Consider the following 27,186-nt stretch of genomic DNA (forward strand, 5'->3'; position numbering starts at 1 on the left):
TAACATTTTAGAGATTCGGAAAAGTTAGTCATTAAAGCATACTAACAATATTTGTGTTTCGATATCCTCCTTCTATAAAATGGACACTTTAAATGCATTTTTATTTAGAAACCACCTGAATGTAAGATGAACATTTAAGGATGAACCAAGAAAGAAACGTAAATAACAGAAACATCTTGCCATATATGGAGCCTGTGAGTTGGCCCTTTAGTTTCTAAGTCGAATTTCCTCAAATGAGGTCAGTTTATGAAGTAACTTCTTTTTTAAACATTGATATTATTTTTGAAATCACTGTAGATTCACATGCATTTGTAAGAAATAATTCAGAGCAATCACTTAGCTGTTTTGCCCCGTTTCCTCCAATGTTAATATTTTGTAAAACTTTAGTATAATATCACAAACAATATTGACATTAATACAAAAATAAAAACTCCAAAAGTTTGGCTTTTTCTAAGTTTTTTTTTTTAAAACCTTCTCTCCATAAGAGAAGCAAGAACCAAAAGGTGAAATGACTTCACCATGATAACTAAGACATAAAAATTGCCAAGAAACTTGACTCAAAATTAAAACATGTTGAATTCAGCCTGGCTAACATGATGAAGCCCCATCTCTACTAAAAACACATGAAAAAATTAGCAGGGCACGTGCCTGTAGTCCCAGCTACTTGGGAGGCTGAGACAGGAGAATCACGTGAACTGGGAGGCAGAGGTTGCAGTGAGCCGAGATCATGCTACTGTACTCCAGCCTGGGTGACAAAGCGAGACCCTGTCTCAAAAAAACAAAAACAAGAAAAACAAGCTGAATTCTAATGTGTGGAATCCAGGTTGCGATCAGCTTAATAAAGGAGACACCACACTAAACAATTTATTAGTGGAAGTCAGTACCAGGGTTTGGATCCTTTCCTTAAAGTAGGAAGCCCTGAGTTTCTTAAACTCTAATGAAGTAATTTCTAAGTGAGAAATTCAGTTCAGGCCCATACCAAATCTCAGCCTTAGAGACCAGCCTATCAGCAAAGTGGCCACCGAACAGAGGCCACTGCTACCTAGATGCAGCAAAACTGATACCACAGGGGATGTGTGGTACAGGCTCAGCTGGCAGTGAGCACTTCCCATTCTCTAGCTGTGTCTCCCACATGGTCACAAGGAAGTTAGATTTGTAGTATTTTCCTTTAGAATTGTTTTTTGTGGATACACTGCCATCAGAGATTGTAGGAATCTAGGGGTGCTTAAAATGTACATATGTGCGCGCGCATGCGTGAAAACGCATACACAGACCTGAACTTGAATCTGCAGCATGGCTGGGAGACTTGGTTTGGAGGTTGAGATTAGAGCCCTTGTTTTAGAATTAGATGGTGTGGAATAATAGTTTAGAAGGCTGGACTGAGAGCCAGAAGGACAGGATGCCATTCTGGCTCTTGTTTTTATGAACTGTGTGGTCCTGGGCAAATAGTGAACCTACAAACAGCAGTGTTCTCAATAGTGTATCTAATGAAATTATGAATATGAAACTCCTTTGAAAATGACAGGGCATTTAGAGAGATGATTAGATAAAACTATATTTCTATCTATAACTGTAGTTTTTCCTTGTTAATCTTCCACTGATGTGGTAAAAACATGTAGATGGAGCAGAAATGTTTCTGCTACCACTGGAAAACCAAGTGTCATTTAAAGGTTGGCGGAGATGCACGCCCTCGGATTGTTGGAATGATGTGACTCCTTTTGGCTCTATAATAAGTCATCTGAGAAACTAGGATACTTCTTGTGTCTGCTTTTAAGTTTTCCACTGCCAGCCTGTACTGGAGCTGAAGGGAACTAGAGATCATACAGCCAAACTGTTGAATTTTAAAGATAAAGAAATTGAAGGCCAAAGAGATTGAAGCATAGCAGAGTCATGTAGCTACTGACAGCACTGTGATTAGAATCCATGCTTTATGTCTCAGTCCCCTTTCCCATGCGATGCTGGGTTCTTCCCTTTTTTTTATTCATGGCAGTACACCTATCTAATTTAGCATCTCTGAAGTTTCTTCTACTATTTGCTGTAAGCTTAAAAACTGGAAAAGCAAACTTAACAACTGAATACTTTAAGTTTTCTTTCATAAAGTTTAAAAGTTAAAGTGTAATAGATTTCTTAACTTTCATTGTGGCTACTTCGAGGTCATCCTACCTTTTGAATTTTGGCCATGCATTTGGAAGGACAGAATTGCCATTAGCTGAGATAGAGGACACTGCAGGATGAGGGGTTTGAGTGGAGAGGACAGGTTTGGAAATGTAAGTTTCAGATGCTTACTAGACATCATTGGAGATGCTGGGTGGGCAGTTCAGACATTAGAAGTCTGAAATTCAGAATAGAGATTTGGGCTAGCTATATAAATGTGGAAATTGAAAGAGTATTTAGATAACATTTAAGGCGTGTAAATCACTAAGAGATCACCAACGCATTAGGTATGAAAAGAGAAGTCCAAGGACCAAGCATTCAGGCACTCCTGGTAAGACCTTGGGGAAATGAGAGGAAACCAGGAAAGGCGATTGGAAATTAGCGGCCATTGAAGTTAGGAAAAAAGTAGAAAGACACCACCAGGAAAAGCAGTGGTGTCTTGAGAGCCAAGTTTTTCAGAGAGAAGGGAACAACTAATTGTGTCAAATGCTGCAGGGACTTGACAGATGAGTCAGTATGGCTTCCGGATACTCACATGCCTTTGGATGCTTAGCCGTTAGGTGGTAATCAGTGCATGTAAGCACTTTTTTTAAAAAAAAACTTGTATTACAAACAGGTATTAAGCAGAAGCATGTTTAAATTTTAGAATAAAAATGAACAGTAATAGAAAAAAAGTGATTTAATGGGAAGCTGCAATGTGAGCTGTACTTCAGCGTGAGCACCATGGCCTGATGTATGGTATAGGCTCATAGATGTGTTGCCGTTAGAAATTCGAAACTCTGCTTCCATATACTTCCTGTGGACGCCAGAATAAATCTTTGTTTTAACTCAGCTTTTCATCTATAAAGTGGGTATGGCTACCTTGATACATCCCATAAATCAGTTCTGAGACATTGTTTATATAAATGACACAGGGTCCATCCCTAAACTGTTCTTTCATTCATTCATTCATTTATATTTACGTTTTTATTTTTCGAGATGGAATCTCACTTTGTCACCCAGGCTAGAGTGTGGTGGTGTGATTTTGGCTCACTGCAGCCACACCATCTCAGGTTCAAGCAATTCTTCTGCCTCAGCCTCCTGAGTAACTGGGACTACAGATACCTACCACCACGCCTGGCTGATTTTTGTATTTTTAGTAGAGACAGGGTTTCACCATGTTGTCCAGGCTGGTCCTGAACTCCTGACCTCAGGTGATCCGCCTGCCTTGGCCTCCCAAAGCGTTGGGATTACAGACATGAGCCACTGCACCTGGCCTGTTCTTTTATTTTATGTTATATAATTCTGTGGATATAACATTCATTCACATTTAAGGAAATCAGTGGGATTGGATTCCAGCACAGCATCTGCCCGATTTCTGGCTGCCTCTGCAGACTGTCCTGCATAGGACACCCTCAGTCTTCCTCGGTGTTTGGGCAACTTGAGATGATGTAGGCCTCAGAGGTTCAGGTTTTGCTTCTACAGCAGCTTGTCATGTGAACTGTCTCACCCTTCTTCCATGCTTCAGAGATGTGGCTGTAGGTGGCCTAGTGTTTTCATGGGTGTGAATTCCCTCTGGTCTCAGTTCATTTGCATAATGAGATAGCATTTTTTTTTTTCTTTTTCTGAATGCTAGCTTTTAGCCATTTATTTTTATAGAAGAGAGGTTTCTTAATTGGCTCATAACTCTTCTTTTCTTTAACTAACAGGCCATCTTCCCATTTACCCTGACGCCTCTGACAGTGTGTGTCTGGCCTGGAACTACAGAGATGCCTTGACAGTCATTTGGTCTCACAAGTGTGTGGTGTGTTTCTTTGCTGGTCACACCCATGATGGTGGCTACTCTGAGGATCCTTTTGGTGTATACCATGTCAACCTAGAAGGAGTTATTGAAACAGCTCCAGACAGCCAAGCTTTTGGCACAGTTCACGTCTATCCTGACAAAATGCTGTTGAAAGGGAGAGGCAGAGTTCCAGACAGAATTATGAATTACAAGAGAGAGGCTGGGAGTGGTGGCTCACGCCTGTAATCCCAGCACTTTGGGAGGCCGAGGTAGGTGAATCAACTGAGGTCAGGAATTCGAGACCAGCTTGGCCAACATGGTGAAACCCCGTCTCAAAAAGAAAAAAAAGCAACAGCCTTCCATTGTTAGTCTGTTTTGTTTAACGTGATAGAAAATGAGCTTTGTGTTTGTTCCCCCCCAAACAAAAAAATAAAAATGCTCAGTCTCATTGTTTAGCATTCAGCTTGCATAACAAAATGTATTCATAGTTGCAGTGTGTGTTGGTTGATAAAGTATTCAGAAATGTCATTTTGGATAACGTATCCATTGTAAGTTAGAAACACAGTAAACTAGGGAGGAGACTGAGCAGGGGTGTATAGTCCTTATAAGGGGCATATAGTCCTCATGAAGGATTTTATTTGGCGTAACCTGATTTTTTAACTTTTTACAAGGAGAATGTATTCACGTTTATTAACTATGTAACTTCAGGTTCACCATATAAGCTCAGGTACTTTTTCTGTTCACCCTGCTGTGTAACTGAGCTTTGGAGAATTTTTGCTCAGAACACCTACACGTGGATTTTTATAGGCTTGTATTCCCGTTTTGTAAACAAAATTACCAACAGTTATTTCACGGTGAGTGTGTGGCGCTCCATCCCTGTAAGAAGGGCCTTCAGAAAAGTCATGTTGTCCTCTTGTGATTCGTAGGACCAAGTGGCAGTGCAGCCGTGTGCCAGCCAGCTTGGCCTCTTTGGGTCACCATCTAGTGCTGGGTGAAGCTATAGCAGGTAAATGAATTTACGCTGACTCCCTTTGTACACTAATGGGAGATGCCTAATACCGTTTTCATATGTGCTAAGGCTTATGTGCAGAAACACTAGATGGCAAATGGGGACTACTCAGGTGTGGAGAAAGATTGATGGAGCGCCTAAAACACGGTAAGAAATAAGCGTGCCAGTTGAATACCTGGGCACTATAGGGGTATAAAGGAGTATTAGCTTTCTATGGCTGCTGTTAGAAATCAAACCTGGTGGCTTAAAACAACACATTTGTTCTCTTGCAGTCTGGAGGTCAGAAGTCTGAAATCATTTCCACTTGGCTGAAACCAAGGCGTTGGCATGGCCATGCTCCCTGAGGAGGGTCTAAAGAATCCTCTTCCAGCCTCCAGAGCTGTACTTTTGCATTCTGTGGCCCACGGCTCCTTCTTCCGTATTCAGAGCCAACAGTGTTTCATCTTCAAATCTGTCTTTACTGTCATGTCATATTCTCCACTGTCCGTAGTCAGATTTGCTTCAGCCTTTGTCTTGCAAGGACACTTGTAGTAACCTTTGGGACCCAACCAGATGATCCAGGTAACCCCCATCTCAGGATGGCTTAATCACATCTGCAGAATTTATTTTGTGATAGAAGGTAACATAGGTTCCAGGGATTAGGACGTGGATATAGTTGTTCAGCTGACCACAGAGGTGCCTATAATGTACTCCTGCACTCATAGACCTTACCATGAATTAAACAGACATCCATGATTTAAATATGTGAAATTTGTGGTCAAAGGACCAAGGGAACATGGAAGATTAATTTTGTTCAAAGGGATTGGGGATGACATGCAAAATGAAGAAAAATGGCTTGAATAAGTGGAGAAGAGTGTATCTATCAAGTAGAACAGCAAAAGCAGAGGCATCAAAAGGTATGCTGAAGTTCGAGGTGGCAAGTCATGCTGTGACGATTCACCACAAAGGTGCCAGGGTGGAGGCAGGGGACATGGCAAGAAGTATGGCAGAAAAGGATAGGCTGCGGCCATATCACGGAGAGCCTTGAATGATGAGCCAAGACTTTAACTTGCCAGATAGTATGGAGCCCTTAGAGCTTTCTGAGCTGTGTGAAGTAGAGAACAATGGAAGAAAAATGTGGAGGTGTGAAAGATTTTGGTAATACAGGCCAGGCGGGTGGCTCATGCCTATAATCCCAGCACCTTGGAGGCTGAGGTGGACGGATCGCTTGAGCTCAGGTGTTCAAGACCAGCCTGGGCAACATGGCAAAATCCCATATCCACAAAAAATTTTTAAAAATTAGTGGTGCGCACCTGTAGTCCTAGCTCCTGGGGAGGCTGAGGTAGAAGGATCACCTGAACCCTGGGAGGTCAAGACTGCAGTGAGTTGTGATCATGCCACTGCACTCCAGCCTGGGTGACAGTGAGACTGTCTTTAAAAAAAAGGGGGGGGGCTGTCACCCTGTCTTGATCCTCTATTTCAGTATGTTACCCAATCCCTGCTCCCCTCTACTTTAATCACCTGCAGCCCTTTGTAATCTTTCTGAACACTTTGTATCTTCAGAGTGCTCTTACATTATCTAGACTGATCCTTGCAACTATGTAAGTAGATCTGGCATTAGTCCTATTTTATAGATAAAGAAATACCCACCAGAGGGTTTATATCAGGCGTCCCCAAACTTTTTACACAGGGGGCCAGTTCACTGTCCCTCAGACGGTTGGAGGGCCGCCACATACTGTGCTCCTCTCGCTGACCACCAATGAAAGAGGTGCCCCTTCCTGAAGTGCGGCGGGGGGCCAGATAAATGGCCTTGGGGCCGCATGCGGTCCGCGGGCCGTAGTTTGGGGACGCTTGGTTTATATATTTGCCCAAATTAAATAGTTACAAAGGTGAGTAGTTAGAACTTGCATTTAAACTTCTGTTCTCTAGCTTTTTCCACTACATTATGACACAAGACCCTGCAGAAAGGCTTCCAGAAAATATCAGACTGTTTCTCACTTGTCCCATCCAATCTTATATCAAATAAATTGTATGCAGCCTTAAAAAGTTATTTGGAATTTTAAAAAACTCTATTAGCCCAAATTACCAGACATAAACTCCTGAAAACTGGCTTCTTCCCCTAATGTTTATAAAAATTGACTGAAAACACTTATTTTAAAAACGAAATTCTTAAATTTATTTAAATTACTGTCTTGCAATGAGCTGGCCAGGAGGATCGCATTTCCTCGTTAACAGATACATAGACCCATGAGATAAATGAGAAAAGTGTGATTACAATGGCAATGGCCAATTGAATTCTTCCATCAGCTGGATTCCTATAAAGACACAAAAATTATTATAAATAAAAATCCAATAAAAAGTATGGATTGCTTTGGAAAGAAGTATAAAGACTGACTTGATAAAACACATAGTTACATTTTAGTATGTTCTCATCTCAGTTGTTTTATAGAAATATAACTCATTAATTTGTAGAAATTATATATATGCTAAATGTAAATCCTTGTTTATATGTGTTACAAATACCTTGTCCCACTTGATGTTTTTTGAGGAACACAAGTCATTGATTAATTTGACAATGGTAAAGTTGATCTTTTCCTAATGATTTTTGAGTTCCACTTAAGAATTTCCCTCACCAAAGTCTTGAAGGTATTTTATTCTCTAGTATTAAGTTTTATCATTTTGCTTTTTTTATAACCTGTGATCCCCTTGGAATTGATTTTTATGAAAGTTGTGAAGGTAGGGGTTGTTTCACTATTTTTCCAAGTGGATATTGAATTTATCTAAGCCTATGTATTGAAAAGACTGCCTTTCTTTGCTACCTTGAAGTACCATCTTTGTCATAAGTCAAAACTACATATGTATGGATCTGTTTCTAAATTCTACTCTGTTCTGTCATATCCATTTGCCATTATATGGTTAGCCTTCCAATTATTTTGGTTTTCTTCAGTTTCTCCCATAATGTGTTATAGTTTTCTGTGTAGAGATTTTGCATATCTCTGCTAGATTTGTTCCTAGGGAGTTGAGTTTTTGAATGTTTTTATAAATGGTAATTTTTTGTTCTGTCACTTGTTACTTGCTGATAGAAATGCAGTTGATTTTTGTATCTTGATCCAGTGACCATACAAAACTCACTTATTCTAGTAATTATTTAGATTCTTTTTTATTTTCTATACATGTCACCCACAAATAATGAAAATTTTATTTCTTCTTGTCTAACCCTTGGGCATTTTATATCTTTTTCTTGCCTTATTTTACCGGCTGGGACAGTAGCTAGGATGGTGTTGAATAGAAGTGGCAATATGGCCAACCTCATCTCATTCCTGATCTCAGAAAGTTTTCAACTGTTTACCATTAAGTCTCAGGCTTTAGTGCAGATATCCTCTCTCAGGTGAAGTTCCCTTCTACACGACTTTCTGAGAGTTTTTAACATGAATGGATGTTGAATTTTATGAAATGCTATTTCTGTATGGATCTAGAAGATAACTTATTTTCTTCTTTCATTCCATTAATGTGGTGGAAAACATTGGTTGGTTTTTTTAATGTTAAACTAACTTTGCATTCCTAGAATAAACCAGACTTGGTGGTTGGGTTATACATTGCAGGATTTGACTTGCTAATGTGTTGTTTGGGAATTTTCCATCAGTGGTCATGAGTGAGATTGCCATGTAATTTCTTTCTTTCTTTCTTCTTTTTTTTTTTTTTTTTTTTGTCATGTTCTTGTCAAGTTTTGATTATCTGTCCTCATAAAATTAGTTAGGAAGTGTTTCTTTTTTTTCCTGTTATCTGGAAGTATTTATTGAAAGTTGGTATTATTTTTTTCCTTAAATGTTATGTAGACTTCTCCAGCTATAAAATTTAAATCATGAACTCAATTTCTTTAATAGTTAATGGGACCATTCTGAGTATTTCTTCTTGTGTAAATGTTGGTAAACTGTATTTTTTCATGAAATTTGTCTTATCTACTTATGATTTTTACAATACTTATTAGATACATAGTAGTATTCTTTTTTATTCCTGACATCTGTTATTTGTACTTCCTCGTGATCTTTTTTTTTCCTTTTTGTCTTGTCAGTCCTTATCAATGTCATAAATCATTTCAGATAATCAATATTTGACCTTAATTCCCTATTTTTATGTTGATTTTTTTAATTTCACTGATTTCTGTTTTTATGTTTATTTTCTTCTTTGTTTCTTTGGGGTTTAACTTGCTGTTCTTTTCCTAATTTCTTGAAATAAAAAATTCCTAACTCCTGGAAGCTTAAAAAAAATGTACTTAAGGCTGTATGTTTCCCTCTAAGCATGATTTTTAGCTGCATCTCACACTTTTTGATATATAATATTCACCTTATTCAGTTCAAAATATTTTCTAATTTCTATTGTGATTTCTTCTTTGACTCAAGTATTATTTGAAACTGTATTTCCTAACTTTCAAATATATAGGAATTGCCTAATTATCTTTTTGGTAATGATTTCTAGCTTAATTGCACTGTGGTCAAAGAACATACTCTGTAGGATTTCAGTCCTTTGAAATTCGGTGGCAATTATTTCCTGGCCAAACATACAGTCGTTTTGTAAAATACTCAATGTGCACTTGAGAAGAATGTATATCCTGCCATTATTGGTTTCTTATTGTGTGGTTAAAATCTTTTATATTATTTTTATTTTTTGTGTTTGTTAGTAACTGAGAGAAGTGTGTTAGTCTCCCAAAATGACTGTGGCTTTTTCCATTTTTCTTCTTAGTTCTGTAAATTTTTGTTGTATCTATTTGGTGGCTGTGTTATTAGGTCCATACAAATGTAGCATTGTTGTATCTTCTTGATGAACTGAACCTTTTGTCAATAAAAAGTGTCTTCTTGGGCCGGGTTTGGTGGCTCATATCTGTAATCCCAGCACCTTGGGAGGCTGAGGCAAGCAGATCACAAGGTCAAGAGATCGAGACCATCCTGGCCAATATGGTCTCTACAAAAAAAACACAAAAATTAGCTGGGCATGGAGGCACACGCCTGTAGTCCCAGCTACTCAGGAGGCTGAGTCAGGAGAATTGCTTGAACCCGGGAGGTGGAGGTTGAAGTGAGCCGAGATTGCGCCACTGCACTCCAGCCTGCTGAGAGAGTGAGACTCTACCTCACACACAAAAAAAGTGTTTTCCTTTGTCATATTAAATCTACTTTCTAATATAAAATTGGACCTGTTCTTCACACCATTACACCAGAGTAAATTCTAAACAGATCAAATATTTAAATGTACAAATGAAACCATATAGGTATTAGATGAAAACTTAGGTAAGTTACTTTACAACCTGAGAGAGAGAAGGTTTTCCTAACTGATTCCAAATTAAGAAGCAATTAAGGAAAAGAATTGAAAAGTAAAATTATATAAAATAAAAAGATAAAAAAACAAAAGACGTTTTCATGGCAAAGCCTTTGCCTAAGCAAAGTTAAAGGAAAATAACAAACTGCAAAAAAATCTTTTCAGCTTACATCACAGATGGAGCTTCTAAAAACAGAAAAGACTAACAACCTTAGAATCAGGTTAAACCTACAGTGCTCAGAGATAGACCAAGATTTTTTTATAGAAAAATAAATACAAATGGCTCTTAACCATTTGAAAATGTACTCACTTTTGCTCTTAATAAGAGAAATATAAGTTAAAACTACCTCTTTCTCAACTATCCGATGAGTAAAAATTCAAGATTTTGATAATATACTCTGTTGGCAAGGCCGTGGGGAAACAGACACTCAGCCATGGCTGGTGGGGATGCAAAATGGAGGAGCCAAATGGAGGGGAATTTGGGAGTAAATAGAAAGTTTTTTTCTTTTAGATGGAGTCTTGCTTTGTTGCCAGGCTGGAGTGCAGTGGCATGATCTTGGCTCACTGTGACCTCTGCCTCCCAGTTCTAGTGATTCCCCTGCCTAGCCTCCTGAGTAGCAGGGACTACAGGCACACGCCACGACACCCAGCTATTTTTTTTTTTTTTTTTTGTATTTTAGTAGAGACAGTTTCACCATGTTGGCCAGGAGGGTCTCAATCTCCTGACCTCATGATCCACCCGCCTTGGCCTTAACTATCTGATGAGACAGAGTCGTGCTCTGTCTGCTATCTACATAGCAGAGGACTGGGTGATTAAACTATGGAGCTATCAGAAGAATAAGAAAAGTTTTTCTGTACTATAGAATGATCTCCAGGATATAAGTGGAAAAGCAAGTGGCATACAACTGTGTACAATACACTGCCAGTTACCTAAGATAAGCAGGAATAGAACTAACTGCACACATTTGCTCCACTGAAAAATCATGGAAGGATAAACTATAAAACTGAAAAAAGTTTCCCCCATAGGGAAAGGGAAGATACAGGGTTAGGGGGCTGGAGAAGCTACATTTCTTTCTTTCTTTTTTTTTTTTCTTTCTCTTTCCACCTGGTTTTACTGGATAGATTTCTTTTAATATATCTTATTTTATAGATTTGACTTTCGAGCCATGCAGATATTTTACATAATTATAAAATAATATCAGTATATTTTCAATAGTTATCCCTAGAAATAAATGAACCTGTGTATTCAATTGGTGGCATTAGCATACAGAAAATTATGCCCAGTAATTTGAGTGTACATCCCTTAGTAGGTTATACCCTAATAAACAAAAGCAAACAAAAGAACCTGTTTTCATTAGTCATATTATTATTTTGAGATTGCGTTTGCATTGTAGAATAAATCAAATGGGTGATTATGTTGAGGTCACTGAGACTAGAGATTTTGCCATGATTAAAAGGAGATACAGATATAAAATGTCCAATAAGGTTAATAAGAACTGGTGCCTCTGAATTTGAGTAGTTAGTATATATAAACTCATAAGATACTTTTAACTTTAAATGTATACATGTACATATATATGTATCTGTGTATGCATATACCTTTATGACATATATATATAAATACATAAACATTGCAAACACTGATGATTCCAGGTCTGTGGTGTAAAACATGATCCTGGGCATAACATGTACTTTCTGGTTTAACATCTTGCATACCAGAAAGCAAGGAAGCTATCAAAGATTTACAAGGGTCATGTCAGAAAGAATTCAGGAGCCAACCTGAGTAAGTGCTACTGGCCAAAAATGGGATGGCGTGAACATCAATAAAGACAATAACTGTCATGGACTGAAACACATCAAATATGTTTAAATTGGCCAGATGCAGTGGCTCACGCCTGTAATCCCAGCACTTTGGGAGGCTGAGGTAGGCAGATCATGAGGTCAGTAGTTCGAGACCAGCCTGGACAACATGGTGAAACCCCGTCTCTACTAAAAATACAAAAATTAGCTGGGCATGCTGGTGTCCGTCTGTAGTCCCAGCTACCCAGGAGGCAGGAGAATTGCTTGAACTTGGGAAGCGGAGGTTGCAGTGATCCGAGATCCTGCCACTATACCACTCCAGCCTGGGTGACAGAGTGAGACTCTGTCTCAAAAAAAAAAAAAAGAAAAAAAAGTATGTTTAAATCCATGACTTTTTAATGGTACTAAACAAAAATAAAGAAACAAGACTCATTGGTCACCTTTGGAGAATGCCCAGGTAAGAAACAATACGTTTTAAAAACTGGTAACTAGGCTGGGTGCGGTGGCTCATGTCTGTAATCCTGGTACTTTGGGAGGCTAAGGTGGGTGGATCAGCTGAGGTCAAGAGTTCGATACCTGCCTGGACAACATGGCGAAACCATGTCTCTACTAAAAATACAAAAATTGCCTGTAATCCCAGCACTTTGGGAGGCCAAGGTGGGTGGATCACTTGAGGTTAGGAGTTTGAGACCAGCCTGGCCAATATGGTGAAATCCTGTCTCTAGTAAAAGATACAAAAATTACCTGGGAGTGGTGGCCTCCGTCTGTAGTCCTGGCTACTCAGGAGGCTGAGGCAGGAGAATTGCTTGAAAGTGGGAGGCAGAGGTTGCAGTGAGCTGAGATCGGGCCACTGCACTCCAGCCTAGGTAACAGAGCAAGACTCCGTCTCAAAAAAAAAAAAAAAGAAACACACAAAAATTATGTAGGCATGGTAATGTACACCTGTAGTCTCAACTACTTGGGAGGCTGAGGCAGGAGAATCGCTTGAACCTGGGAGGCAGAGGTTGCAGTTGCAGTGAGCCAAGATCATGCCACTGCACTCCAGCCTGAGCAACAGAGTGAGACTCTGTCTGAAAAAGAAAAGGAAAAAAAAAAAAAAAAAAAAGAAACTGGGAACTAAGGGAGAGAATTAACTTCTTTTCCTTTCATTTTCTTCTGATGATCTGTACCTTGGAGTATCCAATGGATAAACAGGCGGACATTTCTCTTTATAGACGTTTTCTAGCTAATAAACAAGTAGTGATACAATTAGAATATCACAGTTTTGCAAACCAAACCAACTAATGGATTTAGGCAATACTCATCAAAGACTATTAACATCACAGATAAGCAGCTGGGTGTTACGTATATTATGATGGGGATACATAACATCATTACTTAACATGAAGTAATCAATAATATTAATAATGCCAGAATCTCATCAAGTCTTTAGATCTAACAACCAGTTTACAGAAAATATAAGGCACAGAAGGACAAACATTTAAAACTCACAGTACTGAAGTTATTCATTTTTTGTATGATAATGGTAGAGTACTTTTTAAGCGCTTATCTTTTAGAGATACATTCTGATATACAAAGGAAACTATGATATCTGGGATTTATTTCAAAATAGTTTAGCAAGCCAGGCACGGTGGCTCATGCCTATAATCCCAGGACTTTGGGAGGCTGAAGTGGGTGGATCACTTGTGGTCAGGAGTTCAAGACCGGCCTGGCCAACATGGTGAAACCCCGCCTCTACTAAAAACACAAAAATTAGTCGGGTGTGGTGGCACATGCCTGTAATCCCAGCTACTTGGGAGGCTGAGGCAGGAGAATCACTTGAACCCAGGAAGTGGAGGTTTGCAGTGAGCTGAGATAGCCCCACTGCACTCTAGCCTGGGGAACAGTAAGACTGTCTCAAAAAAAAAAAAAAAAATAGTTTGCAGTGTGGCGTGGATAAAGTTTAGATAACTGTTGAAGCTGGGTGGTAAGTACATCTGATTCACTATATTAATCTCTGCCTTTATATATATTTGAAAATTCAAAATAAAAAGTTAAAATAAAAAAATTAAAAATATTCATAAAACATTTTTGTTTCTCTAATAATTGCCTTAAATTCTACTTTGTTGTTAAAATTGCAATACTGGATTTCATTTGGCTGGTGTTTGTGAATTTTTTTCATCTTTTGACTTTAAATCTTTCTATATCAGTATAGTTAAGGGTTATCTTTTGTAAGCAGTTTAAAGTTGGGTCTTAAATCTTTTCATATATTTTGAAAATCTTTGGCACTTAACTGAAATCTTTACATTTAATGTAATTTCTGGTATCTCTGGGTTTAAATCTGTATCTTAACATGTTTCCTATTGGTCCTCACTTTTTTTCTGTTCCCCTTCCCCTTTTCCTGCCTTCTGTACTCATTTTAATGCGATTAGTGGTGGCTCTAATCATTACAACATGAATCCTGGACTTACCGAAGTCTAATATAAATGGATACTCTTCACTTCTTCTCACACAATTAAAGAGCCTTAGAAAACTTAAATCATTCACTATTTTCCAGTTTTTATGTCACTGTTGTCATGTAATTTTATCCTAGGTATGTTTAGTTAACATTCATTGATGTGTACACACACATTCATATTGTCTTTGCTCTTCATTCTTTCCTGAATCTCCAGTCTTTCTCCTGAGATCATTTTCCGTCACCCTGAAGAACACCCTTTAGGCTGACAACTGCCTGTGACTACAATGGGCCATGTAAAAAACTACAATTTTCGTGGACAACAGTGACCATGAAACTTTTAAATAAACTATTATTAGCTTCCCTTAAGAAAAGGGAAGATTTCTTTCAAAAGATTCTCTTTTTTTGAGACAGAGTCTTGCTCTGTCACCAGGTTGGAGTGCAATGGTGTGATCTCAGCTCACTGCAACCTCCGCCTCCGTTCAAGTAATTTTCCTGCCTTGGCCTCCTAAGTAGCTGGGACTACAGGCATGTGCCACCATGCCCGACTAATTTTTGTATTTTTAGTAGAAACAGGGTTTCATCCTGTTGGCCAGGATGTTGTCAATCTCTTGACCTCGTGATCTGCCTGCCTTGTCCTCCCAAAGTGCTGGGATTACAGGCGTGAGTCACCACGCCCGGCCAGAAGGTTCCTGTTTTTACTTGCATGGCAGTATGTTCACTTACTACCTGATTTTATCAGCCTTGAAGATGTGCTTTTAACTAATGAGTTGAATACTTACTTTGAGGAACTGCAGCACAGGATCATCCACGCTGTAATAATCACCAGACCAGACAGCTCCCTATAAAATGGCATACATTTCAGATTTTGGAAGTGGCTACAAGTGAGATGCATATCATCACATTGTCTCCATGACCACCTGATAGTGCATTCTGACTGGGTGACTCTCCCTCAAGATCTATGGCATCTATGACATACTTTCAAGTCTGACCATGATTCATAAATTACTTTTTTACAGATGATTTAAAGCCATATATGAAAATAAATTTCATCTTAAAAGGCAGATATGAGATCCCCGACTATGCCCCAATTTATAAGTGGATCACCCCAAAATGAATATTTTTAAAAACCACAGATACATCACTTTTTTCAGGTCACTGGAAGAAACAGTGTAACTAAGAAAATCCCAGATTTGATCAGTCACTGTTTTTACTTTTTTTTTTTTTTGAGACGGAGTTTCGCTCTTGTTACCCAGGCTGGAGTGCAATGGCGCGATCTCGGCTCACCCCAACCTCCGCCTCCTGGGTTCAGGCAATTCTCCTGCCTCAGCCTCCTGTGTTTTTACATTTTTAAAGAGGCTTCAGTATTAGGCAGAATGAGCTCAAAGCAATACATAATCTGTGTACATCCTGCAAGAGGTTGGGTCACTTCTTAGGGGAGAGCAATGACTTGTAGTACAAATCAGACGACTAATCTGGGGTTGGGTGTATGCTTCTAGATGTATGTATTACAAGTACATATCTTTTACATAGAATAAAAAGCAATCACTTCAGCCATAGTACCACTAGAAGCCCACCCTGAGTTCACTATACCTCATGGGCTTCACCCTGGAAATGATTCAGTCCATCTGGTCTACGTTCTCAGCTATAGACCCAACCTATAGATTGGCTCTCCAGTTTTCTAAAGATTGGTGCTTATAGCAAAGAATCCCTTTTCAGTGATGTTTAACTTACAGGTCTATGAGTTTTGTTGTTGGCAGGTGTCAGTAGGGGTAGAAAAGAAAGGACCTGTTCATAGCCCATGGAGACAAGGGTGGGAGGAAGCAGAGGAAGAGGTGATAAAATAGGAGCAAGTGGGCCAGGCACAGTGGCTCACGCCTGTAATCCCAGCACTTTGGGATGCCAAGGTGAGTGGATCACGAGGTCAAGAGATCAGGACCATCCTGGCCAACATGGTAAAACCCTGTCTCTACTAAAAATACAAAAAAAAAAAAAAAAAAAATTAGCCAGGCATGGTGGTGCATGCCTGTAGTCCCAGCTACTTGGAGGCTGAGGCAGGAGAATCACTTGAACCCAAGAGGTGGAGGTTTCAGTGAGCCGAGATCACGCCACCGCACTCCAGCCTGGCAGTAGTACACACTGTTGTTTTGAGACTCCATCTCAAAAAACAAAAAACAAAAAAACAAAAAGGAGCAAGTGATCATGACAAGGAGATGATAAAAGATATACCAGGGCACGTCTAACAGGCTGACTTCAAGTACTGACCTCTGAGATGGATGATCATACTTGTAGATAAGATTCTGGCTTAAACCAGAACTGAATCAGAGGCTGACAGAGTCATCATATTATACTGGACTGAGTATTACTGTGTAATACCCTTGCTAGTGACAAGGGGGCCAAAGTCCAACGGCCTGACGGTAATATCATATAATATGTCATGGCTGCTAGTAGCCTTGATAATGAAATCTAATAGACTCATGCACAAAAAACATACATAAAGTGCCTCAGTATTTTTCCATGCCGCGACCTCACATGCCTTATACAGAAGTTTGAATGTGTTCCCGTGCATGCCCAACACCCCTCCACAGGGCAAAAGCCCCCACTCACCTGCCTTCTTCCTCATGTAAGATGTTCTGTTGTGTATGATGCATGAGGTAGTAGGCCAAGCCGACGGCCCACACCGTACAAAACAACATGTGTATTGCAGAGACGCTTTTCCAAATAGCATTACCTAAAAATAGACATTCTGATGTTAATCATGGAATCACAGCCCACAGAAAAGTGATCTTTTTGTATGTTTTGCATAGTTGGCTTTCAGAAGGACATTCAGACCCCTTAACCCCATTGCCCCCCCCTTTTTTAGGACAACACAGAGGTCATAGCAGTAATTATAAACTTCAATGGCCACTTCTTGTTTGGGTTGCTCGGCAGCTCCCCTTCCTCTGACGATTACTTTTATTTTCTTTCTTTCTTTCCTTTCTTTTCTTTCTTTCCTGCCTACCTGCCTCGCCTATCTCCCCTCCCCTCCCCTCGCCTTCTCTCCCTCCCTCCCTCTCTTTCTTTCCTTTTTTTTTTTTTTTTGACAGAGTCTTGTTCTTGTTGCCCAGGCTAGAGTGCAATGGCGTGATCTCACTGCAAACTCTGCCTCCCAGGTTCAAGGAATTCTGCCTCAACCTCCCGAGTAGCTGCAATTATAGACATGCCCCACCATGCCTGGCTAATTTTGTATTTTTAGTAGAGACAGGGTTTCACCATGTTGGCCAGGTTGTTCTCGAAATCCCAACCTCAGGTGATCCACCCATCTCGGCTTCCCAAAGTGCTGGGATTACAAGCATGAGCCACCGCGCCCGGCCCTATTACTCTTATTTTCTTTGGGGATCCACCATGCTAACACTCCCAGTCCACGTTTCCCAGCCAACTGGACTTTGGCTAGGTCAGTCAATGCATGTTATCTCCTCAGCCACAGTGATTTGGATCAGCACAAACAGACAACCAATCAAAGCCAGCAACTGCATTTTGAGACTTTGGTAGAGTGAAGAAACACAGGCTATATTCCACGGGGTGTGGTATCGTGAAGATGTGAATGGGGAGGGGCTGCAGGGCCACTGTGTGGAGCCGAAGGCTGAAGTGAGCATGACAGATGGTGGAACTGAGAGATGGAGAGAAGGGGATGTTCCCAGTCCACCAGCCTGAAGCCGGCACCACTACTCACCTTTTCAGTCAGCTGTACCAACTTTTCTTCTTAGCTCATGGTACATTTGAGTTCTTTTTCTAGTTTGTATCTAAAGGAGCCCTAACTGATGTACCTTAAAGATGTAGATGGAGTTCTAGGAGCCTATACAAGAAGCCCAGGCATCTAGGAACTAGAATTTTCCCCACCATGGTGAGACTCCTTAGTCTTTATTCTAAGACCCCTGAGAACATTCGAGCCCCACTAGGAGAAGCTATTTTAAAGAAAGTGAAGAATCTGTCCTGTCATTTCTATGAAAGATGCTGTTTTACAGCAGATCATTCTGACGTTTTCCTGAAGATGGGTGAGGATGATTAGATTTAGCCCCTCTTATTATGAGAAATGAGAAGAAAGGCCTAGACAGGTCCCTTTTACTCCTGGGAGTTGGGCAGATAGACCCGCATTATGATGAGGAAATCCAATTTGCTCCATTTAGAAAGAAAGGCTTATACCTGTGACTTGAGGGTTAAGTCCAACAAGCAGGGTCAGTACTGCAGGTATTGTGTACACCACCTGTTAGCAAACAGAGAGAAAATTACATGAGTTAAGATGTATGCCCAATACATGAGATATTCAGAGATATGTAGGAAGTAAAGAAAGATGAGATCAGTGGCTGCTGTGCTCCATGATTTGCTTCTAGGTGATGGACAAAGTGGCAGATTCTGCTTTTGTGCCACTTACCATGTCTGCCTGCAATTTTATCTACCTTCCTCCTAGACTATAGGCTATTCCAGAAGCTCATTCATCACCATCTTTTTTTTTTTTTTTTTTTTTTTTGAGACAGAGTCTCACACTGTTGCCCAAGCTAGAGTGCAATGGCTTGATCTCGGCTCACTGCAACCTCCGCCTCTTGGATTCAAGTGATTCTTCTGCCTCAGTCTCCTAAGTAGCTGGAATCACAGACAGGCACCACCATGCCTGGTTATTATTATTATTATTATTTTGTATTTTTAGTAGAGATGGGGTTTCAATATGTTGGCCAGGCTGGTTCCGAATTCCTAATCTCATGATCTACCTGTCTCAGCCTCCCAAAGTGCTGGGATTACAGGCGTGAGCCACTGTGCCTAGACTTATTCATCTTCAACCTCTAGCACTGAGCACAGAGTTTGGGTCTTAAGACACTCTAACATGCTCTGGGTTTCTCTTCATAACAACTAAATCTCCTTTTACTAAAAAAAAAAAAAAAAAAAAAAAAAAAAATTGGCCTTTCCCCACTTGCATAAAATAAAATGTTCTTTGAAAAGTAGGGCAGGAGCAGCCATGATGCTAGACAGCCCTGCTGGGCTTGACCCAGTGGACCATCCAGCCCAGTACCACATCTCTGTGAGACCACAGAAAAGTTTTCTAAGAATGCATACACAATCAGCTGTGCCCAGTAATAAGGTCAGGCTCTTCATTTTAGAAACTGCTGATAAATTGTCTGGTAATGAGAAGAGTGGCCCTAACGAGACCCTGTTCCTAAGCCTCGCTAATAGCAAGCAGACTCTAGCCAAACTTACCATTGTGCGGGCATGTGTTGTTTGGCTGGGAGCAAGTAGGGAGGGTGGGTTTATAAGAAGGATGTGGCTTTCGGGGCTTATGTCAGAGGCCATTAGCTTATTTCGAAGTTGTCAGAGGTGCACATTTAAGTGATCTGATTTTACTACACGCCTATCTTGACCCAGGGGAGAGGAAGTGTTTGGATTATAGACTCTGTTTTCATCTTTCCTATTCCGTCTCTAATGGTTATTGGAATATTGGCCCATATTGACATTTCCATGTCAGGTAATCACTCACAGGTGGACATACATCGCTGAGGATCTTATTAAAATGTAAATTATGATGATGGAGGTCAGGGGGGCACAAGTTTCTGAGTTTTGTTAGCTCTCAGGGGCTGCTGTTACTGTTGACCCAAGGACCACACTTAGAGCAGTAAGAAGTTAGTTTTCTCCCTGTGAAAAACCACGACAGCCACAGACAGAGTGTTAAACACACGCATACAAACATACACACAGGCATCATACAATATTTATTTGTGCTCTCTATAAGAAATGCTTCTCAAAAAATAATAATAAAAAGAAAAAGCCAAGCATGGTAGTTAATGCCTGTAATCCCAGCACTTTGGGAGGCTGAGACAGGAGGATGGCTTCAAGCCAGAGGTTCAAAACCAGCCTAGGCAACATGGCAAAACTCCATCTCTACAAAAAATACAGAAAATTAGTCATGCATGATGGTGTGCATGCAAAGTCCCAGTTACTTAGGAGGCTGACGCTGAGAGGGGAGGATCACCTGAGCCTGGGAGGTCAAGGCTGCAGTAAGCTGTGATTGTACCACTGTACTCCAGCCTGGGTGACAGAGTGAGACCCTGTCTCAAAAGAATCTTTTTTTCATATTATATTATATTGTATTTGTATTGTATTGTCTTCATATTGTAAACATGAACAAAACAATCTTTTAAATAATAGTTTCCCAAGCAGTTGTGACCTGTTAATCCTTTTAATCCTGTTAATGCTTTTCACTATCTTGAATGAAATTTTAAAAATCTGAGGCCAGAGAGACTGAAAATAATTGTTTGTTTCTAATACACAAGTTAAAAAATGTACAGTACAGCCAGGTGTGGTGGTGCATACCTATAATCCCAGCTACTCAGAAGGCTGAGGTAGGAGAATCACTTGAACCTGGGAGGTAGAGGTTGCAGTGACCTGAGATCACACCATTGCACTCCAGCATGGGCAACGAGAGTGAAAGTCCGTCTCAAAGAAATAATAATAATAATAATTCAAAAACCCATGCACAGTACAAATATTAATGGAATCAGCAGAACCCACTTATAATGGTCTTTTGCATTTTTGTTGGTGGATTAAAAAAAACTAAGTAGGACAGATGCGGTGGCTCATGCCTGTAATCCCAGCACTTTGGGAGGCCAAGGCAGGCAGATCATGAGGTCAAGAGATTAAGGCCATCCTGGCCAACGCCGTCTCTACTAAAAATACAAAAATTACCTGGGCATGGTGGTGCGCACCTGTAGTCCCAGCTACTCAGGAGGACGAGGCTGAAGAATCCCTTAAAAACCTGGAAGGCAGAGGTTGCAGTGAGCGGAGATCTCGACACTGCACTCCAGCCTGGCGACAGAGTGAGACTGTATTTCAAAAACCAAAACAAACAAACAAAAAAACCTAAGGATATCATAGTATTCATTTACAATATTTAGCTTAATTCAACATGTAGTCCTTGAGTACTGTGACAGTCATTCCTAATATCACTCTCCTTGTCCACCTGCCACTAAAAAAGTTGAAAAAGTCATTTTGTTTTCTCAGCTACCTCTGGACTTCTTGAAGGTAGGGGTGGTCCTGTTTTAGCAGTTAGATGGGAAGAGAAGTCTTTTAGGGTCAAGGCTGATACTCACAGCATTTGACAGTTAACATGCATGGAAACAGACCAATCAGAATGGAACCCTAAGAATATGCCATACGGGTATATACAAACTAAATAGCAGCCCTGGCCAAAGGGCTTCTTGGGAACGTTTTCCTCTCTGACAGAAGAGGAAAAAGCCCAGAAGGAAAGCTTATTTTGTTCCTGCCTTGCTTCTTCCTCCTTGGGATACTCTTTTCTGGGGATGAGATGTTTGGAGCTGCAACAGCCATTCTGTGAACATAAGAGGAGATATCACTGAATCATTAAGGATAGCAGAGAAAAAGGCAGAAAGCTCAGGTTCTTGATGACACTGTTGACTTAAACAGGTACCTCTGGACTGCTTAAGTGAGATACTCTGTATTTTAATAAACTGATGCTGGTCAAGTTTCCATTATTTGCTGACGTATGCATTCTGATACAAATATCCTCCATGAGTAAGGTGAAGCAGAGAACACAGAAATGACTCGGGCCAGCCCCCAAGGCCTCATAGTTGCTCACTGGTGCATCCACTCATTCTTGCATTCATTCAAGAGTCACTACAGGAAGGATTTCTATAAGGGATGCTCTAATGGGGTTGTTTGAAGACTACCAAGAAGAAGGAAGAATGATTCTTATCCTTGTGGGAGCCAGCACACACACAGCCAACTCTAATGCAAAGCCCAATGTGTTAGCACAACAGAAAAGGTCCAAAGGAAGAATGGCTGGAGCCTACAGGAGAAAGGCAGAGAGATTTTTTGGGTGAGACAGCATTTGCGATAGCTATTGAAGCTTGGGGAGAGTATGGTATACAGGAATTCCAGGGCAAGGCACAGTAACTGTTATTGCTGGATTAGGCTTCCGTGACCAAGCCAGGAAGGTGGGTTGGGGCCATTCTGTGGTGGGCCTTGAATCCAAGTTGGAGAGTTTCAACTTAGAGATCTTGGGATATGACAAAAGCATTTGAAGCAGAAAGTGACAAACAGGAGATGCTCTAGGAACAGAAGAGATTAGAGGCAGACAGAAGAGTTGGGAAGTGGTTCCAGGGGTCCATGTGGGAGGTAGTGGAGGGCTGAACTGTGAATGAATGAGGGAGGATGTGTACGGGGACGTGGGGTCTGTTCTTCCTATTATATCATCTGAGCATGAATGAAAAACAAAATGTACAGGTACTATATAGGTAAGCAATTGGACCTAGATTGTTTAATTTTTTTTTTTTTTTTTTGAGATAGAATTTCACTCTTGTTGCCCAGGCTGGAGTGAAAGATAAAATGTGCAGGTACTATATAGGTAAGCAATTAGACCTAGGTTGTTTAAATTTTTTTTTTTTTTTTTTTTTTTTTTTTTTTTTAGATAGAATTTCACTCTTGTTGCTCAGGCTGGAGTGCAATGGCATGATCTGGGCTGACCACAACCTCTGCCTCCCAGGTTCAAGTGATTCTCCTGCCTCAGCCTCCCAAATAGCTGGGATTACAGGAATGTGCCACCACGCCTGGCTAAGTTTATATTTTTAGTAGAGGGAGTTTCTCTATGTTGGTCAAGCTGGTCTCGAACTCCCGACCTCAGGTGATCTGCCCGCCTCTGCCTCCCAAAGTGCTGGGATTAAAGGCATGAGGCACTGCGACCAGGCGATTGTTTAATTACCTAATTTTTTAGAGATGGGGGTCTCGTTATGTTGCACAGGCTGGCCTTGAACTCCTGGGCTCAAGTGATTCTCCTGCCTCAGCCTCCTGAGTAACTGGAACTACAGGCCATGCATGCCCAGCTCAAATTTATTTTGTTTTTTGAGGGGATCTCCAAGTCACTGGTAAGGAACACAGGAATGTTAACAACGACTGAGATTCTGGACAAGGACGACTCAGAGAATGATTCTGCTGATAACAAAAATGGGTGAGTCAGGAGAAGGAGTAGATTTTGGAGGGAAAGATGCTAGGTAGGTCCTTCGGGATATTTGAGGAGCAGGGTGACATAAAGGTGAATATACACGGCAGGAGTTTTTTGGAAATTCATCATTAAGCTGGATGTCCGAGACTTGTCTGCAGGGAAATAATATTTGGAATTCAAGATAAGGACCAGGGTGCCAGGGCAAAGGCAGTTTGATTTGATTCAGAGGCATAGTGATTTGGATAAGAAATATCAGAATGTGGTTTTACTGCACTTAAAAAAAAAAGGGGGGGGGGGGTTGCGGCACATGCCTGTAATCCCTGGTTAGAATTTGGTGTTGTAATTCCAAATGCTGTCATCCTTGTTACTTCTCTGTCAATCTTATTCTAAAGCCTAAGAATAGTCTCCTTAGTGATACTATACAGTCTTGTGTATCTATATTGAGAGAAATTGAGCAAAATTCAGATATTTTAGAAGATAAAAGATACTTAGAAGATGTATGGGACAATGTCCGCCTCCTGCAAGTGGCTCAGATCAGAGCACTGCTTTTATGCAGATTGTAGGTTTTGCAGGATTTAATATTTCTTTTCTCTCTCTTTTTTTTTTTTTTTTTGAGATGGAGTCTCACTTTGTCGCCCAGGCTGGAGTGCAGTGGCACAATCTTGGCTCACTGCAACCTCTGCCTCTGGGTTCAAGCAATTCTCCTGCCTCAGCCTCCCGAGTGACTGGGGCGCATGCCACCACACCTGGCTAATTTTTGTTATTTCTTGGTGAAGATGGGGTTTCACCATGTTGCCCAGGCTGGTCTCAAACTCCTGACCTCAAGTGATCTGCCTGCCTTGGCTTCCCAGTGTGCTGAGATTACAGGTGTGAGCCACCTTGCCCAACCAGGAGTTAATACTTTCTATAAATATAAGTAACTGAATTAGCAGAACCACAGAACTTAAGCGTGCTATTTCCTGGTCAAACGTTTGCATTGAGTTTCTGGCTAGAAACTAATAAGAAACGGTTCAACTGGTCTTCCCTACTCTAGGTCCTAAAGAAAGTGTCCTCAGTTGAGCCATCTACCCAAAGGGATTACTGCAGAAAGACCTGTTTCCAGAAAGTCCGATATTGACACACACATGACATTAGAACTCTGATCCTGCATACTGATATTTTAGGAAAAAGAGTTTAACCAAGGGTTTAATTTTTAAGTTTCGAAGAAAATTAAGCAGGGAGCAGAGGTAAAGACATAAAACCCTGTGTTTTGTGCCATTCCCCAATTCTTCCAAATGGAGGAAAGCCTGGAAGAGGCTCATACTTACCACCCACAGCTCTGCATCTGGGTCATTTACCTGGAATGCCAGAACACCAAGGTGTTAGCAGACATCCTGCTGTCCTGTTCCATTCCTTTTAAATTCATTTGTTAAGTACTTTTTAAAAAAATTAATGTTTTAAGTGCCAGACAGTGCAATAGGCACGGCGGATACGAAATCTGAACAGGACATAGTCCAGTAGACGAGGATGGGTGAAGGGGTTTCTTTCTGGCTGACACAACAGATGTTTTTAACAGGCAGCCTCATGTTTTTGAAAAGCCTGCACAGGAGCTCTGGAGAGGACTCTTCAAACCCAGAATGGGTATTTTAAGGGCCCTCCACCCCCCACCCCCACCAGCCTCAAGAAATGAGGGAAATTATTATGAAGAGGGTCCCCAAGGCGACTTGAAGGGTTTTTGTCCTGCTTCGTCTCCTAGGCCCTGAGATGTGTTCTGTGCCTCCCCGGGCTGGACGTTAAGGCAGGTGTCAGGGCCGCTGCCCAGGTGTGAGGTCCCCCGGGCACTTCCACGCGCTGAACTAGCCCTTTGCAGGGTGTGAGCTCGGGAGGCGCTTGCCAGGCCGGATCCCGGGGTGTGACTCGCTTCCAGGAACACACCGCGTTTCTTAGACGCTGAAGAGGCTGGGGGTTCCCCAAGCAGAAACCCAAGTCCCGTCCTACCCATAAAGAGAGCGCCCCTGCGACTCTGCCGGCTCGCCGGTCTACACCGCCCGCCAGGCCAGGGGTGAAGCTGGGAGCCCAGCGGGTCTTCCCCCCACGACACCGCGGCCGCCTGACCTGCACGAAGGCCGCCAGCGCGAAGAAGGCGGCCATGAGCCCGTTGGAGGCCCGCCACAGAGCCGGCGCCATGGCTCGGGGAGCGCGGGGCCTAACGGCGAGTCCTGCCTCGTCCCGGCCGGCCCCTTCCTTCCGCCGAGGGCGCGAGACCCCGCCCCGGCCTCGGCCCCCAGGGGGCGCTGCGGGGGCGGCGGTCCGCGCGGGGACGGAGGCGAGGGGCGTGGCCGGAGCCGGACTCGCAGCCCCAGTCAGCCCGCCCCGAAGGCCGCGAGGGCTGGGCGGCGCGCTCGGCGTTTCGCGGGTGGGACAGCGCGTCCCGCTGGGAGCGCGGGGCCCGCCCGAGGTCGCGCGGCTCTCGGCGGAGGACGGAAGGGGCATTGGAACCCACACAGGTTCAACTCCAAAGCCTGTTTTCACTAAAGCCACCTTCGTCGTCTTTAAAGAAGAAAAAAAAAAAAAAAAGAAAAAGAAAAGGAAAAAAGGAGGGCAGGCGGGAGGGAGGACAGGGAGATAGGAAGAAAAAAAGAGAGAAAGAAAAGAAGGAAAGAAGGGGCCGGCGCACAGGCTCACGCCTGTAATCCCACCCCGACAGGGGCGGATCACCTGAGGTCAGGAGTTCGAGACCAGCGTGGCCAATGTGGCGAAACCCCGTCTCTACTAAAAACACACACAAAATTAGCCGGGCGTGGTGGCAGGAGCCTGTAATCCCGGCTACTGGGGAGGCTGAGGCAGGAGAATCGCTTGAACCCGGGAGGCGGAAGTTGCAGTGAACCCAGATTGTGCCACTCCACTGCAGCCTGGGCGACCGAGTGAGACTCTGTCTCAATAATAATAATAATAATAATAATAATAAATTGTTTTTAAATAGAGACTGTGTGTGTGTGTGCGTGTGCGTGTGCGTGTGTGTGTGTGTGTGTGTGTGTGTGTGCTGTTTAGTATTCATGCATTTCCTTACTAGCTCAGGAACTTTCAAATCCCTGTAAGCATTATGGTAATTTCTTATACGGCTCACAGCTTTTCCGCAGACAGCCTCATTTATCTTCATGGGCTTTTATTATAAAAAGATATTTACATATTGTACATATTTACAATTCTCTCCCACCACTAAAACCAACAAAATTTCCAAAATCGCTCATGAATTTCTGATGAACCGAAGACACTGAAATGTTCACTGTTCTCCCCAGTCTGTTTTCGTCTTTCCCTGTTTTGTGATTCGCCCTTCTGCTTAGTTCTTCCCCGGGGCTCATTTACACATCCATAGGCCTCATTCCTGCTGTTCTGAAGAGCCTTTATTGCTTCAAATCAGGAGCTTGTGAGCCTGTTCTCCTTTCCTTTGAGCGAAACCTCCTAAAACTGTCTAGGGTTTCTTTTTCTTTCCCTCTCAGTTTCATTCTTTTCACAAAACACTTATTTCAAGAACGTTGTCTGCTCTGTGCCTGGTGCTGGGACCAGGCGGGGAGCCTGGTGGCTGGCAGGGGGTGGGCATGCGGTGTTTGCAGAGGTGTGACTGGGACAGCGGGACCAGCACTGGGTGGAATTCCACCACTGAATCAGCCCTGGGATTGGAAACAAGCCAAGACCACCCTCGCTGTCCTTTTCCTTATGTTAGATACGGTGAACTCCAAGTTTCTCTTCCAAGAATCAGTGTGTCAGTATGCTCA

At 41.8% G+C, this 27,186-nt stretch overlaps 2 protein-coding genes across 11 annotated transcripts in view; one reads left to right on the top strand and one right to left on the bottom strand.

Moving 5' to 3' along the window:
* The window catches only part of ADPRM (ADP-ribose/CDP-alcohol diphosphatase, manganese dependent), a 16,125-nt gene extending 6,362 nt beyond the window's left edge, over positions 1-9,763 (top strand). Inside the window, exons 4-5 of one of the 8 annotated variants that reach the window (XR_012514541.1) lie at positions 3,843-5,072; positions 5,198-9,763. Coding sequence is in view for 5 of the 8 variants with exons in the window: in XM_074388180.1 (XP_074244281.1) it covers positions 3,843-4,162 (320 nt within the window). In the remaining 3 variants the exon portion in view is untranslated. The other 7 variants (XR_012514542.1, XR_012514543.1, XM_074388180.1 and 4 more) reach the window with 7 other exon arrangements.
* TMEM220 (transmembrane protein 220) lies at positions 7,054-25,766 on the bottom strand. 3 transcript variants are annotated; one of them, XM_039475980.2, is made up of 6 exons: positions 25,526-25,758; positions 24,739-24,768; positions 18,631-18,691; positions 17,056-17,179; positions 15,231-15,290; positions 7,054-7,219 (listed from the first exon to the last, which is right to left on the bottom strand). In XM_039475980.2, exons 1-6 carry the CDS (start codon positions 25,595-25,597, stop codon positions 7,084-7,086), a joined length of 483 nt encoding a protein of 160 aa, XP_039331914.1. In that variant the 5' UTR covers positions 25,598-25,758; the 3' UTR covers positions 7,054-7,083. The 3 variants fall into 3 exon arrangements, with proteins under 3 accessions (XP_039331914.1, XP_039331912.1, XP_074244284.1); XM_074388183.1 differs by lacking the exon at positions 7,054-7,219 and adding an exon at positions 8,574-9,863 and having other exon boundaries at positions 25,526-25,766; XM_039475978.2 differs by lacking the exon at positions 24,739-24,768 and having other exon boundaries at positions 25,526-25,759.
* Between the last annotated feature and the right edge of the window lie 1,420 nt (positions 25,767-27,186).

The sequence above is a fragment of the Saimiri boliviensis genome, chromosome 17, assembly GCF_048565385.1.
Source record: "Saimiri boliviensis isolate mSaiBol1 chromosome 17, mSaiBol1.pri, whole genome shotgun sequence".
Lineage (NCBI taxonomy): Eukaryota > Metazoa > Chordata > Mammalia > Primates > Cebidae > Saimiri > Saimiri boliviensis.

What these genes read in the sequence shown, in the direction of transcription:
- TMEM220 (XM_039475980.2), bottom strand. Translation starts at nt 25,597, where the DNA reads ATGGCGCCGGCTCTGTGGCGGGCCTCCAACGGGCTCATGGCCGCCTTC. An exon ending in CAGATGCAGAGCTGTGGGTG is followed by an intron (nt 18,692 to 24,738) that starts GTAAGTATGAGC and finishes GTTTGCTAACAG; the next exon opens with GTGGTGTACACAATACCTGC. An exon ending in TTACATGAGGAAGAAGGCAG is followed by an intron (nt 15,291 to 17,055) that starts GTGAGTGGGGGC and finishes GCCATTTTATAG; the next exon opens with GGAGCTGTCTGGTCTGGTGA.